This window comes from Protopterus annectens, chromosome 12.part0 (assembly GCF_019279795.1).
Source record: "Protopterus annectens isolate FY-2018-M chromosome 12.part0, PAN1.0, whole genome shotgun sequence".
Taxonomy (NCBI): domain Eukaryota; kingdom Metazoa; phylum Chordata; order Ceratodontiformes; family Protopteridae; genus Protopterus; species Protopterus annectens.
In genome coordinates, this window is record NC_056746.1 from 1,518,132,898 (window position 1) to 1,518,152,993 (window position 20,096).

General features: G+C 40.6%; 1 protein-coding gene across 1 annotated transcript in view; it reads left to right on the forward strand.

Annotated features, from left to right (window-relative positions):
- The first annotated feature begins 1,098 nt into the window (after positions 1–1,098).
- The window catches only part of UBE2O (ubiquitin conjugating enzyme E2 O), a 1,895,179-nt gene continuing 1,876,181 nt past the window's right edge, over positions 1,099–20,096 (forward strand). The window contains exon 1 of the mRNA XM_044089038.1: positions 1,099–1,586. Within this exon, the coding sequence (XP_043944973.1) occupies positions 1,230–1,586 (357 nt within the window). The 5' untranslated portion in view covers positions 1,099–1,229. The remainder of the gene's footprint in view (positions 1,587–20,096) is intronic.

A 20,096-nucleotide genomic window follows, 5' to 3' on the forward strand; every position in this document is an offset into this window, starting at 1 on the left:
TAGAGATATCATAGCTCAGGAAGATACAGTAAGAAAGTGTAACAGAAGTGTGATAAGAGTAAGTGTATGATTAGATTGAGTGAATACCAGTATCAGATATACAGAAATTAACAGTGGATAGAGACAGGCAAGTGGGCTATACTAGGATAGGAAGACAGATTAGAGGGTGAGTACAGTGACAGGTCCATTGGCATTTCAGGTACGTGGCAGATTTAAATTCCTTAAATTTGGCGAGAGTCCTAATTTCCAGTGGGAGTTTATTCCAAGATATGGTTGGATTAATAGCTATAGAGGTTGCAGCCAATTCTGTTCTTAGGTTTATGGATTTGTAGTAGGTCTTGGCCTGAGCTTCTGAGAACTGGAGACCGAATACCACCCGTACAGTGTGCATGCATAGCCACATATTTTCAAAACTACAGCAAATGTTGAAGTTGCACTAGTGTTGTGAACCTTTTCAGCTGTAGCTCAAACCTCACTGCAAAATGTAATTTAGTACTTGCTCACAGTCATAAACCAGTACCGGACCGGCACTCTCTTTTCTTATTACCTAACGTATACGCTTGTCCTACATGTTGTAAACAGTGGGATGTGTTTAAAAGTTAACTTTTTTTTTAAGTTCCGTAACGGAATTTAGTGCAAATGCGAGATTATTTGAGTAAATGATTGACTAATATCACCCACCCCTCACAGTTTGCAATTATATGCTCCACCATATTCATAATGCACAGCTGCAGAACAGTAGCACATGATCCATACCCAGCTTATTATGGTGGGTTTGCCACTTACACAGTGACCGCTGAGCTAGATTTCATCCAAGCAAAGATCATATTGGTGCCATGGGACTTCTGTCATTCCTTCAAGGACGGGCTACATGTAACACAGCATGAAACAAAACATAAACACCAATTCATTCGCGGGGAAAAAAAACTTGACTGCAAACAGTGGCCTGTAAGCTCACAGTTTTTTAGTAGCACATTCAGAGAAACTAAAACCATGTGCAGAATTAACTAGAATCTGCACAGAATATACTCGAGCTTTGGAAGCGCCTACTCGCTTCCTCCCATTGGAGAACAGCTCTAATAACATCGTTCACCTGTTACCACTATCTGCAGTACGTATTTTGTGACGTCATCTCGCCGGGACGTGCTGGTCCCTGGTTACCAGTTTTCCTTTCATTCTTTGGTTCGTTCAACTGCTCTTCTTTTATTTGGTACCTGGTAACAACAACAATGGCGGATCCTACTGACACAGTATCAGCTGTTTCTCCATCAGCATCTCCTTCTCCTGTCTCAGCGCATCTTCCAGCTCCACCTTCATCATCTTCCCAGTCTTCTTATCCAGGGTCTCACCGGCTGCTGTTCTCTCACGATTTAGTCACTGGTTGGTATAAGGGCTCGGTCCGGTTGGGGTTGGTGCGTCTCATTCATGGTGAGGAGGAAGAGTCGGACTCTGCAGAAGACGGGGCTCATGGTAGCTCTGACACGGAGTCTGGAGCTGAGCAGAGTCGGGCCCGTCCTGTTCGTAGGGACTATGTTCGGGTACAGTGGTACCCAGAGGGTATTAAACAGGATGTAAAGGAGAGTAAGGTAAGTAAGCCTTCCTAGTGCTTCTATTAGCGTTTGTGACTTGGTTCCGTAGTAAGGTGTTGCATGCATAACTATTACTGGAGTCATACAGTTTTTCTCATATGGCCTGGAGAGTTCCTGTCATACTCTGCATGATGATCGATTGGTATGTAGTCAGTATAAGAAGACCCTGTCCGTACGTGTGTAAACCGAAGTGTTTTATTATTCATTAATGGTTGCTTGAACTGTCCAGAAGTGTTATTTTTATGATTAAAATGTTCTGTAAAAAGTCAAAAGAAGAACATAAGGTGCAAGTATGCAGCACTGTGTTTACATTTAGCTTAGAAATATATTGCTTACTTTGGGTGGGTTTTCAAACAACCATTCTGTTAGTCTCAGCCTTGAAACATATAATTTTATAGCTTCTCCTGACAACATATAATGAAGGTGTATTATATGGATGATGTGGAAATTCTTTGCTTTCCCATTATAAAGGTTTATTGAACACAACATCTGTTCTGGTTGCTTGGGTGGGGTGAAGTGGATAATGGTATGCGTCCATTGTTTTTCTGTCCTCAGAAAAAGGAGTGAAGGATCATTTTTATTGACTTGGTGTGCATGGCTGCAGATAATGCTCTGTCATATTTCTAATAACTAATACTGGCTTTAATTTGAGAATGAACAGTGAGAAGGACTTTTAACAGTAGTTAATAATACTTGGATGGGAAGGGTACTTGCGAGGAGCTGAGAGAGTAGATTATGGATTTACCTTGTTGCAGTGGAGTAAGAATTTTGCTTCTGGGTATTGCTTTAAATTTGAAAAGTTAGGCCCTGTTCGGGTATCAGCAAAACTGTCCTGGTAAATTGAAGTAAAATGTTGCGCATAGGCCAATGAATGGTATTTTCAATTGTTTTCTGCCTTTGTAAACTGGATTGAAGCATTTTTTAAAAAGCATTGTTAGTATGTCATAGTCATATAAAGCAGTTGAAGACAGTTCTGTTCTCTGTAGGTGCAATATTTTTTTAATCCAGGAAATTGTACTGAAGTAGGGAAAACTTTTTTTTTTTTTTTCTCCATCTGTGACCTGCACCAGAGGACAAAGGGCAAATACAGTATTCATGAGCAGTTTTTAGAAAAGTCAGTCGGTTAGCATACATTTTGGATGATAGTGGAGAGCAAAAAAAAAAAACATAGCTGTTAGTTTTATGTAGAGCATCCTAACTCAGTGGTTGGATGTTAGTGTTATGCCAAGCCCTACAATTTAGAGGTCTGAGCTTTTAACATGTATTTTAAACTGTTTGGCAGGGTTTGCACTGTTTGAAATTCTTAGACCTTTGTTGTAAAGAGATTATATCAGCGGTATGTAAATCTGTAATAACTGTGCAGTCTAATCATTTTGAATTTTTTTTATATTTCATATTATACTGTTAAAGATACATGTTTAGTTTTTTTGAGTCATAATTTATTGGATATATTCTGTTTGAATGTGTGCGCATATGTTTATTATATATGCGCATAAAATATTTAATATAAACACTTCTGGTTATACCTTGGACAGTGACTGGTAGTGATTTAAGTTTGCTTTATGGTACTAGGCCTTCACATGGCCATTTTATTTTTCTAAATTAGTATGCATTTTATTGTAGAACTTATTTGCTTGTTCTACGACACAAGTCAAGCTTTTTACTTAAGTAAAGCACTTTGTTAGTGGTGTGGTGAAAGGTTTCTGCAGTTAATGTTTTGCTTTAAAATTAAGACTTTTTTTGACAAGTGGGGACATTGCACTGTTCTCTAGTCAGGCATGGGATTCAAACTTTAATACACCTCAGAATTCTTCCCCCCAGGAGCAGTTGGCTAAAGCCCATGTTCTTTCTAAATGGGGGAAGCTTACTCTTATGATGGTGGCAGTGTATTACTTAAGAATCTAGTACTGTTGGAGTGTCATCCTGACATGGTGAGTGACTGCTGCTTCATCTAGAGTTAGTTACATTAGGGTTAGGAGAGGCACTGGCTACCTAATCTTTTTACCTCTGCAAATCAAAGCGGATTGAAAGGCTTTTGGGTCTGGCTCAGAGTAGCTTGGGGCAGTGCTTTCAGAACAGTATATTTTGGATCCACTGGTCTATGGTAAGCAGTATTGAGATTATAACTGGGACTCATAGATGCTGTGGAAAAGGATGCTACATAACTAGTTTAATATGTATTGAGTTTCGAATAGCACTGGCAGTTAGTAAAGGGTTCATAGGTAAATACTAGGCTAGCTGACCTTGCAGGCCATTTTAAGCCTAGCCAGTTTCTGTTTTCTGCTTGAAATAACGTATCCCATTTTGGTTATAGATTGGCCTTGCCCATCCCATCCATAGATCTAAGTTGTGCTTGAAAATGGACAGGGATAAGGAGTCTGTTGCATAACAATAGTATCCTCTCCTGAAATATACCTGTCTTTTCAAACTCTTTTGTTGATATTGCAGAAGAGGTTAAGATACCCAGATCGAGTATTTCTAATGCAATTTAATTTGCTGATGTGCAGTAAAGCAATTAGTAATGGGGTGGAAGATGCATTATATGCCAGGCACAGGTCACTTTTAGTCTGCAAGATAGAGTATAGTTACAGGACTTTGAGCCAGTCCATGTAGGATATGTTTAGGCCTTGTGTCCTTTTTAGTAAGTTATTTCTATGGGCAGTGCTTAAGTTATTGCATGTGTCTGGACAGATACTTGCCAAAGGGGGCATTACATTCGATGAGTGGCCTAATGAGGATTGAGTAAAGGTGGGGGGGGCAATGACTTCCCGATATCAACACAATCCCTTTGTTTATAAGCTATGCAATGCAGAAGCACTTTTTTACAGCTGGTACATTTCTGTCACTGTCCACATAAATTTGCAAATCCCGGACTGGGTCAATTCTTAGGGGTGTATTGTCAGTGTGGTAGTTCCCTGGGGTAGCCGACTTCCAAAGGAAGGAGTAATGCATTTTTGGCATTTAGTTTCAGACCAAGATGTTTTACAGCAGTCATTTATTTGAGACTAAGCTTCCGGCAGGATGGTTGTCATTTGGGAATTCAGTTACTTCTGCTAGCCCACAGTCATCTGCAAACTTCGTAACAAAGGGCTGTAGATAACTTAATTTTTACTTTAGAAAAGTAGATTTCAAACCGTGATTATTTTTCTCTTCCAAGGAAAGTTTCTTTTTCATAAGTAAGTATATGTGGGGGAGGGTAGTGAGGAAAGGGTTGAAGGGAGAAGCCAGGTAGCAGAACCAGACAGACAAATGTAAAACAGATTCTAACTATGGTGGAAGACTCCTGATTGGGAGGACAGTGTTTGAACAAAGGGTGGACATGTGGTGACAGGGAGTGATGCAGTGGAGGGAAAAGAGCAGGTTTGTGGTGGGAAAAGAGCAGGTTTGTGGTAGGTATGTTCCTTGAATCGTATGCCAGGCCAACCCATAGAACATCTAACTTGGGCATCCAGAGTAAATAAACTGTGCCTGAGTGGTTGGTTGCTCTCCCGATGGCCCAGTGGGTGGGGTCAACAGGACAGTAGATTCCACAAGCCATGACAAAGTGCTATTTATTGCTAAGGTAGTCATCAGCTTTGTGCCACACCTTGGCATTTACAAGCCTCCATGGCTGATATCAAGAGGCCAGGGAAGATCTTATTGTTAGAAGAGGAGCCTTTGCCCTGTTTTTGAATTGGCCAAGGAGGGCAGCCTTGAACCTAGCAGAGATGAGTATAGCCTGCCTTCCTTCTCTTCCACAACTGGACCTCCAGAATAGTGACCTAGGGAAAAAATGACTACGATCATGATCCTGCTGTCCCTAATAAATTCTATGCCACTGTTTTCCATAGCTATAGCCACTTTAGTCACTTCAAGGAGCAAAACTGTAGTTTGTGCGTGTGGATGCATATTTGTTTGTCCCACAGCATAGCACTGCGCCATTAATTCTACTGAATCTTCTCCTGTTGGCTAACTGCACTATGGGTGAACTCCTGCCTTTAAACATAAGTATACTAGTCATATGAATTAAGCTCACCGTTATGTGGTTGTCTTGAGTAATGCAATTAATTGTTGCAATGATTAAAAAAAAAATGTGCTAACTAATGTTATTAGTCTAACCGCCTTGCTGATTGACACTTTTTAGTGCAATACAAAGTATTGGTACCATTTTATGTGAAACTGCTCATTGCTGTACGACTGTAGAATACAGGAATTTCTGTAAGAATCTGAAGAATTTGCAGCCTTTGCAGAGTTAAGGAGTCTTGTCTGAAGTACCATAGCAGCAGCAACAAACCCTTTGATTGATGTCACTCTTGCATAGAATATGTGATGCAGGTGTAATTGGCAACTCTGAACTTTGATAAGACACTGCATGGCCTGCTGTGTTTTTTTGTTTTGGTGGTGGGATAGTACAATTGTGAGGATTAGCAAACACTATGCTATCTCACATTTATTGTCCTGTACTTCTACCCTTTGCTTTCAGATTGTATAAAACCCTTACATTACAAGCCAACACATTGTCCAGGGGTGTAATGGACATGCTGTAGCTTGACTTCACTACAGCGGGTGTTATCCTTCCCTCCCTGAGGTATGTCGCTATCATGTTACATGTGCCATAACTCCTGATTGTGGAACAAAATCCATCGCTTTGCTGGTGCTACAATGCATTCCTTCTACTTGTTCATGTTCGACAGTTAATGGAGGGAAAACTCTGTTAATCTATCAGTCTCTCTGTATGAGGTGTGGCTTTAATACCATATATAAATAAGACTCTGTATGCTAAACAGTACAACACATATTGGTATAACTATTTTTAAATTGTTTTTTATATGATTTTTTTTTTTAGTCCGATTTAAAAGTTTTTCTATGTTTGTATAAGTCTCTTGGCTGTTAAATGCTTTACAAAGTATCAAACATTATTATGCTGTTTTCTCTGTGTATCTATCTAGTTATTTTACATATATCTGCAGTTTTCAGCTAATTTTGGTCAGTGTTTCCTTTTTGAGGGCCAGCAGTGATTTGTTCAGTGGCAAGGAATATATTACTGCTTTTTGAGAGGTAAATTTTAGTGGCTAGAACCCTAGTAGGTTTTCTGTTGGCTCTTTCGAGTTAGTTAAACTGTGCAAGTGCCATTTAACAGTGTAGTCTTATAGTACAGGTGCCTTCAGTTTTTCTGCTAAGAACCTTGAGCAGATGCAAAAGTTGTACCTTAAACTGTCCTAAAAAATGATTGGGGTGGAGTATTACAAACATGTTTGAGTTTCATTCAGATGTTACCATTAAATCCAATTTTAAGTAATTAGCTTTTAATACAAAATACAGTGCATTTAATTATTACATTAAAATTTATAAAGCATGAGCTATTTCTCCAAATTATGCTATTTAATTCTAAATGGTTACAACTGAAAGTGCAGTTTAGTACTAAACCATTTACTCCATCTCTTTACTTTTTCGTATTGAATACTGTATACTAGGTGCTATTGTAGAGTTCCTGTTTTCCTGTACCTTGGACTAAAAATGGAGAACCAGCAAATTTTTCTCAAGTTACCAGCCTCTTAGCACTTTAACTATTGCGTGATGCCCAGAGGTAATGAGTTGCTTCGTAGCTAATCACTGCCTCTTTGTGAGAGAAGCAGGTACTTGGCTAAACTTCAGGCCACTTCTCACAATTAAACGCAACCTATGAGCAGCACTCACTTGCTCTAAATTATTGTGTACTGAGGCTGTCAAAAAGTTCTTTGCCGAGCCTCCAAGATGCATTAAGAATAGGACTCTGCATATATTACAGTGCAACACACATTGGTAAAAACACAGCAAGGAGTTGGCAGGTGGCCAATTTATCCCAGCAGGCACAGATAACAATGCACTCGTGATTGGGGATACTGTAATCGGGCACAATAATTCTGCTCTCATCAGATTCAACCAAAAGCAGGGTGAATTGTCTTGCAGAGCAGCAGATGTTTCAAAGACCTGCAAGGTCCTGGAGATGATTATGACATGGTGGTCCACATGGGGATGGACATCCTGGCATGCAAACTCCCGAGAGAGATGCAGAGACATGTCAGAGCTCTTGATTCATCTCTCAGATGCAGGAAAGACCTCGGCATTAAACAGAATCCTTTCTACACCAAGAATGTTACAAAGGAAAAAAAAAAGATTATTTTTTTAATTGGCTAAATAGCTGGGGGGGAGGGGGGTCTCAGTGCTATCATGGGATGAGATGCTTGTAAATTTATTTGTCATGGGCAGATTGCATCTCTGATTTCAGGGCTTCATGGTAGTGGCAAAACCCTTGCTGCCCCCCCTCCCCCTGTGTGTGTGTGGGTTTTTTTTTTAGGTACAGTTCAGCCAGTGGATCTCCCATCTTAACCACTTCAGGTAACTGTGCTCAAGACTGGTGGCACTACCTAATGCTAGGAGTTTTAAATAAGTAACCCATCCTTTAGGCCCTCTTGCATTTTTAAAGTACATTCAAGTGTCTGTATGTGTTCAAAAACAAAAAAAATGGTCACAGTGAATAAAATCCAAACACATTTTAATAGAAACTACAAATCAAAACGACTGGCAAGTCTGAAGTTCTGTTAAAAAAAAAAATGAAGTCACTTACCAGTTGATTTCTGTGACTTCTGTACAGCTGCAGCATTGTGTAGTGGAACTAGCTCAGGATTTGAGAGTCTGGTGAGTGCAAAATCCCCAACATGTTCCCCAGAAGTTTTTGAAAATGTCTCTAGCTTAGATGATTCAAGCTACTCATTACTTGGTTTTCACATGAATCTGTACACCATACATCAGTTTTGTCTGGGAATACCTAGTGATTCCACAGGATGAGCTGGAAGCTGTAGCTGGGGATGGAGAATTGTTCTAACCGATGATGCCATTTTTGCATATGCTTTTCATTCCAAAGCAATATTGAGATGATTTCTGCCTAAAAACAAGCCTTATATTGTCATGTTTTTGTACTGTGAAAATATGGCATTGTCATAATAAAGTGAGAGCTCATTTTTACCATCCACGTAAAGGTGCTGCGTTGGTTTCAGGATGTATGGAGTATGCTGTTGAATGACCGTAGAGTGGGCAATGTGGTTTTCTGTGAGCGTACAGTGCTGTGTTATGTAAAGTGATGGAATTGCTTTGTGTCTTGCTTGCAATATTGTAGTTTGGCTGAAAATGAATTTCGAATGATATATATACTTTGCTGCATTTTGTGTAGTTTAGGTTAGTATTTTGAGAATTAGTTGTGGCTACAGTAAAAGAACTGGAATAAATTGGGGTATCTCCACCCTCCATGCTGCATATGGTATGAATTTATTTCAGTATAGTAAGCACCTTACATGTTATGGATAGTTTTAATGTTTTGTAATCAAACACCTTTGTCATAAGTACTAATTTAGTACTTACATGTATTACTTTAAATATTGAAGAAAACTTGTGAACAGATGATTCTGATTCACTCTCAGTTATGGAGATGAAAGCGCTAAATCCGTGTTTTATTTATATATTTTAAGTTTAATAAAATAAGGTGAGAGCTACTGGACTTAGAATTTTTTGTGTATGGAACTGTGAAGGTACACATGTTTTAAAAGGAGCAATACTGAGAACAGCCTTTATTGACACTGGGAGCAGCGTCTTTTTGTAATTTATTTGTGGTGTGAACTTTTGGACCCAATGTTTTATATACGTGAAAACTGACAGTTTCAGTTTCAAACATTGCACTTCACACACACAAGTTTCTATATATAGAATATTACATAGTTCATTTAATTCCTGCCTCCCTTTAAACCTCATTCCACCTCCAGAACATTATTCCACATGGAGTGTTCCCACAATTGTATTGCAACTGTTGGTGTCACTTTCAGTGTCTCACTGTATATTGTATTCTTTAACTCTTCAGTGTGTGTGTGTGTGTGTGTGTGTGTGCATGCATATCTATGTGTGCGTGCATATGTATATATGTGTGTGCATACTGTTTGTGTACACACACATTCTCCCTGGCCTTCCCTTGAAAACCGGCTCTTGGCCCAGATGGACATTACCCAATAAATAAAGGTAATTAATAAATTCCTCTTCCAGTTCTTTCATATCTGTTAGTATATTCAGTGCTTGTAGTATAGTTGGTTTAGCCTTAGATATCCATTTTCTAGTAACTGCTTTTTTGGCAGCCATCAGAATTAAACTTCGCACAGCCTTACTAGGGCTAGGTAATTTCTGATTCTGTACCCCAGTACAAAGAAATTATTTCCTTAGTTATGCCAGTTTACTTACCTAGTGTTTCTGACAAAAGTAGTCTGCAGGGAATTTTTAAGTATTTTCCAGTTGGACTGTTTGAGCAGCAGCACCACAGAGAGTGGTTGCTTACAATATAGTGAATAGAAGTAAGTCATTTATAAAAGTTACTTTTCAAAATTTTGCTTTCTGTAAGTAAGGAAGATAATTTGTTTTATATCTGAAGTTTGCATATTGACATTGATGTAGAATTTTACATGATAAATGCAGGAGAAATACTAGTCAAATGATCGTGGAGTAGTCTGTAAGATGCCTAGCCGTACACCTAGACTTGCGTGTTTGAAAAGGGTGGCAAAAACTTAATAGCGGTCGTCTCCCTAATTGAACAGGGCTGTGTATGCAAACTAAGTAAGTTTTCTTGCCTATCAATTGTGAAGACTAACGTATATCCAGAGAAGTATTTTTGTCTAACTGGCAATGGTAACTTAATCCGTAGGCTGGGATGATAAATTAGGCACATAGTTCTCTAATGAGCCTCATTTGTTGCTTTAAAGTGAGGTCCCTGGTGCAGGTATTTTATAGAGCCACTGTTTTTATGAAGAAATAGGCCAAAATAAGATTGAGTCTTCATGGCGCAAAAGCAAGATGTATGTCATTTTGGAGGTAATAGGCTACTGAATATAAGGGGAGTCATGTTTGTCATTTGGGAAAACTTTAATTTATTGCTGTTAATTTTTTTTAAAAATTCATGTGGCCTTCCTAATTAAGTGATATATACTTGGATTGTATATGTCAAAGAGGGCTTTGTGTTCTATGATCAGGCTAATAAGAGAAGTCAGTGGTAGGATGAGTTCTTAAAATCTTGAATATTTCCCCAGGGAAATTTAACTAGCCAGATAGAATGACTTCTTGGCTATGGTGAAGACGTGATCAAATGAGATAGAGCTGGGCACTTAGGCAGACAACACCCTGTTTACACTGTATCTGTTTGAATAGAAGTATCATTTATAACGCACAAAGAAGGTGTTTTTTCACTGAACAGTGCTTCTCTACACATTCTTGCATTTATCTTGGGTCTGTTTGACACTCCAGGTATGTTCATATTCCAGACCTTGGTGGAGCTATTTTAGCACTGGTGGATAAACAGATGGATAATGATTCCCAGTTTGTAGTCCTTGGCAAACTTAAATGTTCATCTTACCCACTGTTGTAGTTGGGCTACGTTGATTTGTTTTCTTGTCCAGGAAACAACCAGCCGGTTTCCTGAAGATCTGCCCCCCAACCCCCCCCCCCCCAATATACACGTTCATGCTGGCTGCTGAGCATAGTGATGTTTTCTTTTTGTATTTTTTTCTTGCTGTCTCAAAGAAGCATCTCATGGGTTACACAAGAACAGCAGTCTGCTAAGAGCTTCATTTCTGGCTGATGATTCCCTGCTGGGAATCCCCTACATGAAGAAATTATTGCCCTTTTAGTACTAATACACGTTTTATTTTACTAAAGGTGGTATTTACCAACTTTTCAAGATGGCTGCATCCTAATCAACAGCTTAGTTTCAGTTCTGGAGGGGGGGGGGGGGCTGAGAAGGCCAGTAACTGTTTATTTTACTGAAATTTACTTACTGGCTATTAAGTACACTGTTTGGATGTTAACAAAGAAGAAACCTAGAATGCATGAAAGAAAATCGACTGGAAAAAACACTTGACTGGGAAGAATCCAGCAGCTGTTCAGCAAAAATCAGTTCATACTCCAACTTTGGTACAAGAGATGGCTTTCTGTGATTTAGAGGAAAAAAGTCAACAATGTTTGATATTTTTATCAGCATAGGAGTATATCAACTAAAACAAAAAGCTGGAAAATGTAAGAAGTTTTAACCAGCTGTTCAGATGAACAGTGATAAATCTGAGGTTGAAAGGAAACTGCTGGCTGAGCACGAGACTGCTCAAAAATAACAGTTTAAAAAAACTGTGATTTATAAAGTGTTTGCCATTCTTTTAGCCATTATAGACAAAGATGTTGCTAAAATTGATGGATATGGGTCAGTGTGGTTCTGTGGAGGTGACATTTAATAGAATAATTATGATCCAGAGGGAAGCAAAATTTAAGAAAGTACTGCTGCTGTTGGTGGGTGGTGTTGTTGAAAAAGCATTCCACACGGTAAGATAGGATCTTATGGAAGCATTTGCCTTCCCTGATGCAGTAATGTTAATTAGGAGGATGCGTGAGGATTGGAGACAAAAAATTGAAGTGAGGGCTCCTTGATATGTTGTGTCTGAATGGAGAAGCCTTACTGAGTGTCCTTTTTCATGTTTGTTATAGTTAGAACCATTGGGGGGAAAATAAAGGACTCCTGAAATTCAAGGATATAATTTGGTATGGTAATAAAGAATAGTTGGCTTTTATTTGTAGATATTATTTTACAAGTGATAAACCAGAAAGGGACATCCTCAGTGTTTGGGAACATTGAGACTGTTTCAGGGTGTTTTTTTTTTCAGGATTTAAAATGTAATTAAAACAAAGCAGTAGGCTATAGCTGTAAACTATGTACCCACACATAAATTGGCTCAGTAATATCCATATTTACGAGGACACAAAATGAAGTATTTAGGAATATAGGTTGAAAAGGATTCTCTTATGGCAGCTAAGGGTATGTGGGAAGAGACTAAACAAAAGATAAATACAAACACTTTGAAACTGGAAGCTCTTATTATGGAAGGCAAGGTCCAAGCAGTGAAAATCTTTAGTTTTAACAGGAGGTTAAGTTGTGGACAGTAATAGAGCTGAAGGATTTTATTGGGGGGGGGGGGTTAAGTGGGATAAAGTGATCCTTCCACTGAACAAGGTGGTTTAGATTTACCTGATTTTGAAGTGATATCTTAGAGCTTACACAGCTGTGTAAGAGAAGCACAAAGCTATAATTCACAGTGGAAAGGGGTGGTGGTGATGTGGTAAGGATATTCAAGAATTAAGAAGAGTGGGATTTTGGATGCAGATCCCTAAGGAGAATAGCAGCCATACTGAATAATATGCTCAGAAAGCATTCTAAAAACCAAGCCCCCATGAGAGTGGAGAAAGGAGGTTCTGCTGAAGGGTATGATTACTATTAGGGGTACAGAGATAAGCGAGGGGGCTGGAATTTACTGGCACAGGAACCAAGGTATTGAGAGCAAATAACTAGAGAGGGAAGGGTAGTAGAATGGTAGGGTGCCAAGAAGTCATGTGGACTGCAGTCTGGAGACTGTCTTCCCTAGCTGGGATTGTTAGAGTATAGGAAAAGAAAAAGGAATGGGGGGTCCTAATTGAAAGACCTGCTTGGGTAGACTTTTTAATTTATCTGTTAAATAAAATTAGTTGTTAATTACCTTGACTAAACGGGCATTACAGAAGCTGCTTTAAAAAAAAAAAAAAAAAAAAAAAAAAAAAGGATAATTTAGTAGGGTGTATAACATTATGCAAATGTTTGACAAGGCAATTCTTTTCTACTTTCCCTTTTTCTAAGTGAAAACTATCAGAAAAAACTAAATGAAAACTCCAGCCAAGCTAGAACTTCCAATGAGTAACCTCCTGTAACAGAGGCACATGGGATGTATGCAAACGACCCTTATGAACATCAGGTGTTTCAGCTATATGGCGATTCTGATTGCCCAGTGAAGGAATTAAGGACTTTGTGTGCAAGTTTGCTACTTGTGAACACTGTAACAATGTCCTCTTCGACTGACTTGCTTTGGTTCTGCTTCCCTGATTACAGCATGGATACTCATTCTGGTCTGGCTGGCTTTTCTCTTGCAGTACTTGGGAGGGAAAAAAATCACTTGCCAAGGTGGCCATGCCATTGTCATGGACTCTGCCTACACAGCCAGTAGTGGCTGAACCTGCAGTGGCTATTCGTTGTTCTTCAGACCACTCAGTTGCCTCTCTGTTTTCTCTGTCATAAGTCAACATGAACCAGGGGTCAGCTGCATTGTCTTTGGCTCTTCCAGTGGTCATTAGGGCATTTGAGAACAATCATCTGTAGGTCTGGGGGTGACTCCAGGAGATTCTCCTTGGGGTAAATTGGCAAGAGACCATTAAATTGGGCAGATGTTCTGCATTCGGATCGATCTTCTGATGGAGCTTTTATTAAGAAAAACAAAATTAAATTTAGTTCTTATGATATTATTGCTTAGTAACTTTATTACCTTGGCTAAACAGGCAATGAATCCTGGTATACAGAAGCGTTTACAGATGGGCATCCTGTAAAGTTATTCCTGAGGAAACTGAGTCTGATTTTGATTTTGACAGAGAGGGCTTCTTCTCCCACAGATTTCCCAGCCCAACTCTAAGGAAAATTTTAATTGTCCTGTGGAGAACTTTTCTTTTAATCAGACTTTGCCAAGGTGAATGAGGTATTTTTGTGGGAACAAGTAGACGCTTTCTCTGAACTGAGGAAATGTAAGTAGCAAATGGCTGTACCTCATTCCTCTCCCATACTTCAGCCTCAAGAGATGTGTTGAGTGCTGCCTGTACATCTCTTGATACCCAGTCATCAGCACCCCACTATCCCCTACACAAAAATAGATTAGCCTCTGAGGTAGCTTACACAGCTCATTTCTGTTCTCTTGCCTTGGATCTGACCTAGTTGCTATTTAAATTGTCTCATGCTGGCTGCGTATTAGTCTTGATAAGAACCCTTCATCTGTTGAGACAGAAGGTAAAATGTTGGATGTATAGGTAAGAGAAATGTCATCTTCCACTTTAGCCTTAGAATTCTGAACTACTAGGCATATGTGGAAATACATGTTTTACCATATGGACATACTGATGAAATTGGCTTCTCTTCCTTTCAAAGAAAGGTATTTTTGTTTGAAAACTGTGTAGCTCTAATCAATATTTTACCATGCAATCATATCCAAAATGTATAACAAAGTTTATCAATATTGAACTGAGTTAGACTATACAAAAGCTTCAAGTAGCAATCTGAACCTTTCCCTTTTGATACTAGCTCAATCTACAATCCTAAACAATTGCAAGAAATAGGATCATAAGATTATAGGAGGTTACTAGGCTATTGGCCCTGAGACCCTTATAAGCCTAGCCAAGAGTTTAGTGCATGTTTAGACAAGTGAGCATCTAAAGCCCTTGTCCAGCAGGGACACGGGTGGAATCCCAGGGGTGTATTTTCTGTTTCCCTTCTAGTTATCCAGGTTGTGCTTAAAAAGGGGTAATGAGGTACTCTGCTTGACGTGGAGAGGGAGTCTGTTCCACAGATGGAGTCTGAGACGCAAATCTGTCCCGCCAACAAGTCCTGTTATCACAGACCAAGTGGAGGATGGGCGTATGGGTTCCTTGAGTGGAGCTTGACTTGAGGATATGCAGCAGTCCCTTCAAGGCAGGGTCTGAGATTGCTTTATATGCCAAACAGAGGTCACCCCTGAGGAGTCTGTATGAAACTGAGTAGAAGGATAGGGCTTTTCGTCTATCTGTGTAGGGTAGATGTTTGAAACACTGGATTCTCCTGGTGAGGAACCTCTGGTCTTTTTAGGTGCTGCATGTGCTTCACAAGGTACATGATAAAGGGGACATTGTAGTCAATAATTGGCCTTGCAAGGGAAGAATGCAGGGATGTTATGACTTTTGTCCCTGGATGAGATGCCCTTACTTTTGAGGTAGGCCATGTAGAAAGCTTTCCATACAACAGCAGCAACATGGTGGTCAAAAGTAAAGTTGCTGTCATCTTGGGTTCCGAAATCCCTCAGTACTGATTGTGTACTTAGGACATTATTAATGTGGGGATGCCACTGTCCCCAAAGGGAATGATGATGGCATTCAGCTTGAGGCCATGTTTCTGGAACCAGTAATTTTGTTTGGGTGAGCCCCTCTTGGAGGACATCCACTTCACTTGGAGAATTGATGACTGGACCCAAACAAAAAAGTCTACCCATAACTAGCGACGTACCACAGGGATCAGTTTTGGGGCCTTTGTTATTTGGGATATACTTTTCTGAGGTGCAGGCCAAAACCAGTGGACTGTGGCTGACCAAGTTGGCAGATTACTGCAAGAAATGGCTTCCCCTGTTTTGATTAGGTGGGTTCTATCACTGAGCCAGTTTTGTACCCATCTGTTAACATATGGATTAATGTCTAGGTGAGAGTGTTTATCTACTATGCCCAGGTAGGGAATATTGTCAAAGGTTTTGACCAGCTCAAGGTAGGCAGTGTGCACTATCTTCCCCTAGTCTATGGCTTTGGTGACTGTCTCAAAGAAGTCTGTCGGATTTGACAGATATGACCTCCCTTTGACAAAGGTAGACTGCGTGGGGTTGAGTGTTTGGAGGTTGCCCGTGTCCCTATTAATGAGGTCCATGATCTGTTCCATGGTCTTGCAGATCAGGCTAGTTCGGCTGATGGGTCTATAATTTCCCAGATCAGTGGACATTCCACCTTTGTGTAAAGGAATGACAGTGGCTGCACTCCACTCAGCTGGGACAACATTGGTACTCCAGCTTTGGTTGAATAGGGTGCCTAATGGTGTCGCAAGTTCATGCCAGAGTTCATGTAGGATGCAGCCAGGGATGTTATTGGGTCCCATGGTGGCTGTATTTTTTGCCTTTGAGAGGGCAATGATGACCTGTTCCCTAGAGATAAGGGGTGGGGGGCAGGTACTGGGGATTTACTAATTGGGGACAGAGGGGAAAAGTTTTCGCTGAATCTCTGCCAACTATATCTACAGCATTTGTGTATGTGGTGTCCTTCGCCACCAGTTCTGAACATATCTGTCTGCTTCCTTTGAGATTTAGGACATACGTGAAGAAGGTCTTATGATTGTCTCTAGTAGATGTGACCTATTTGGACTAAGTTGGCTTTAGAGGATTTCACTAGTGCTCTTATTTGCTGTTCAGGTTAAGGAGAGAGTGCTTCCAATTTGGCACCTGCTCCTTCTTGGTCATTGGTGGTAATTTTTTCCTTTTGTTATATACTTTATTGCAGATAACAAAAGGAGACTAAGTATTTTTCCTGTGTTTATTTGCTAAGTTTTTCTGCATAGCCGCCTATTTTGAGCATTTTCTGGCTTGTTAAATTTGATTTCTGCATTAGTAACTGTATTTAGAGCACAACCTAGAGCTGTTTACTGAATTTCCTGTTTGCACTTATTTTTAAAATCGTTTTTTTCTCAAAACTTGCATTTTCTCTGTCTTTGGCCTAGCACTCTTTTGTGTGGGGTCATTTACTGCACTGTTATGACTTGTTGATACTTGTTAACTTCTGCTATCTCTGAAAAAACAAGAAAACAAAAAAAAATCTTGCTTTTTTTTCCACTTTTCTGAGATTTAAAAAAGTTCAGTTACAGGCTTGCTGTTCTTGAACTCTTTGTAAGTTTCTGTGAGGCCATTTTTTGCTTGGGCTAAAGGAAAGTCTCTCTGTTGATCAGTGGCAGTGAAAAACATTGAGCAGCCTGCCTGCCCCTGTGGGAGTGGTTACTGACTTGAAACTGTAGTTTTATTGGCCATTTTGGGTCAATTCCAAAACTCCTTCATCTTCCTCTCTTAAAACCCTCTTTTGCGCTTGTTTGCGCATTTTTGAGCATTGAGCAACAACGGGCAGCGCCGCCTAATTGGGTTTAAACTATTCCTGGCTCCACAAAGTCTGCTCTTCACTTTTTCCCTTAGAACTGTTTTATCTCTCAATTTAAACACCATATTCTCATTCTAAGGCCCTTCACTGGTCCAATTAAGTAATCCTACAAGTTGGCACTATTAAACCATAAGCACTACTTACTCTTGTACTCTCTACGATTACCCCGTCCTCTATTGGTCCGTCTTAAATTCAGTTTCCCTGTTACTCTAGCACGTCCAAAGGTCAGTCAATGGTTTCCTCTCCAGTCCAGCTGGTGAATCTGGGAATTTTGAGGCAATGTTACAACTGTCTCATGTACACGGACAACCCTCTCCTCCTCCAAACAGGTTCAAATATATGTGAGAGATGCAACTATTTAGCCAAACTGGAGGCTGAGCTCTCTCATCTCAAAACTGGTGTAACCAGTCAGGAGGAGAAGGTAACCTCACACAACACAGTTCCAGTATCACATAGTCCCACCACATCAGCGAACCAAGCACATAAATACACAAAAACATACTCGGAGGCTCTAAATAAAAATCTACCTAAGCAACAGAGACCTCCAAAGCAGACATCCAAGCAAACGCTACCTCAAAACAAAACACACGCAACACTAACTCACAAAGTCAGTGTGCCAAGCAGCCACAGCCCTTAAGGCTGAAAAACACACCTGATTATTCTTGTTATAGGTGACTCTATTGTCAGACACACTGACGTCCCGCTCACCAGGCTGAATAAAGAGAAGGTCACGGTGAGCTGCCTGTCAGGTGCTAGGATCCGACACAACGCAAGCACTCGGGTCACTCCAAAGCAAATACAAATATGACAAATTGTACATGCTGGTGTGAATGACCTGAGACGTACCTCCCTGGACTACATGAAAAGAGACATAGAGGAGCTCTCTGATCATGTAGCCCAGGCTGGTATGACCCTGACCTTGAGCAGCATCTTACCCTCACCTAGAATGATGCCACAGTACAAAGACAAAATGATCGATTTTAACAATTGGCTAAAATTTTGGTGTCATTCAAAGGGGATCCAGTGTCTGTCAGCGTGGGATGACATGCTCGACAAGCCACGTTGCTTCACTAGGGACGGCTTGCACCTGTCACCACTGGGCTTTCGGATATTGGCAAAGGCTGTTGCCACCCCCATAGTGCCTTTTTCAGGCAAGGCTCAAAAGTCAAACCCACCCCCATAGACAGCACAAGGAACAAGAAACTAAGGGTAATGCTGCTAAACGCCAGAAGTCTTAACCTCAAGATGCACGCACTCGAAGCTATCCTCAGTACAGAGAACATAGATATCTGTGCAGTGACAGAAACCTGGTTCAAGGCTCCAGAGAGCACCCCAGCACTACCAGGCTATACCTCGTATCATGCTTTTCGGCCCCAAAACCCGGACTGAACCACAAAAGGAGGGGGAGTTTCCATATTTATCAAAGATATCCACACCTCCAGGTTAGTGGCATTGCACAAAGTATCGGAGACCATCCATGTGCAACTAACAGTGGGCAAGACTGCTTTTCAGTTTATAGCATCCTACAGACCACCCTCTCAAAGTCCGGAATCCCATTTGGCCTTCCTGAAAACATTGGAGAACATGAAGATCTCTCCGAACACCATTATATTGGGCGACTTCAACTACCCAAACATTGACTGGGAGCACTACTCAAGCCCCAGCACCTTAGCCCAAAGATTCCTGGAAATTATAAACTCAAATGCTATGGAACAAGTAGTCACCACTCCCACAAGAGGGGACAACATACTAGACCTGATCATTACCAACATGGGGACTCTATGCTCCACACCAAAAGTATATCCCTCATTGGTAAGATCAGACCATAAATTAATTTCACTGGATGTCCACATCCCCACCTCCACCCCCAGCCCAGAAAACCACAGTGAAAAACTTCTCAAATGCGAACTTCTCACTTCTCAAAACTGAAGTGGAATCCTTCAAGGCCCCAGGGCCAGTGGAAACTACAGCCCAAATTGCAGAATCCTGTATAAATGCATTCTACAGACATCTCTAGGAATGCATGGATCATGCTATCCCAAACAAAACCAAGACCCAATCATCCAAAGGGAGGCGTCCAGTCTGGTGGACCCCTGCCATAAATAAACTGTACAACAGAAGGAGGAAGCTACTACATGATAGAGCAAAATCCCTAATAGGGAAGGCACCTCTGATCTGTACTAGCAAAAATTACGATCCCTCATCAAATCCTCCAAGGCCAGCTTCGAGAGAAAAATTGCACAGGACACCAAAGACAATCATAAGGCTTTTTTCAGTTATGTTAGAAACCTGGGATGCAACTCCCAGACTTGTTCTGAGTTGATTCTAAATGACAAAAAATACACTGAACCCACAGACATCGCCAATATCCTGGCAGACAGGTTCAGTGCAAACTTCTCCACCCCCTCCCCTCCAAAAGAGCAAGTATCTATCCCGGCAGAGGGCTGCCTCCCAAACATCTCAGATGCTCAGGTGAAGGCTGCCCTCTCCAAAGCAAAAAAACACTGCTTCCATGGGACCAGATGGCGTCCCAAGTTGCGTCCTACATGAACTACAAGAGGAACTAATCCCTCAAATAAAACGGCTATACAATCTCAGCCTCACTACAGGATATGTGCCCACAGAATGGCCTACAGCAACAGTGGTCCCACTCCACAAAGGTGGAGCCTCTATGGACCCTGGAAACTATCGCCC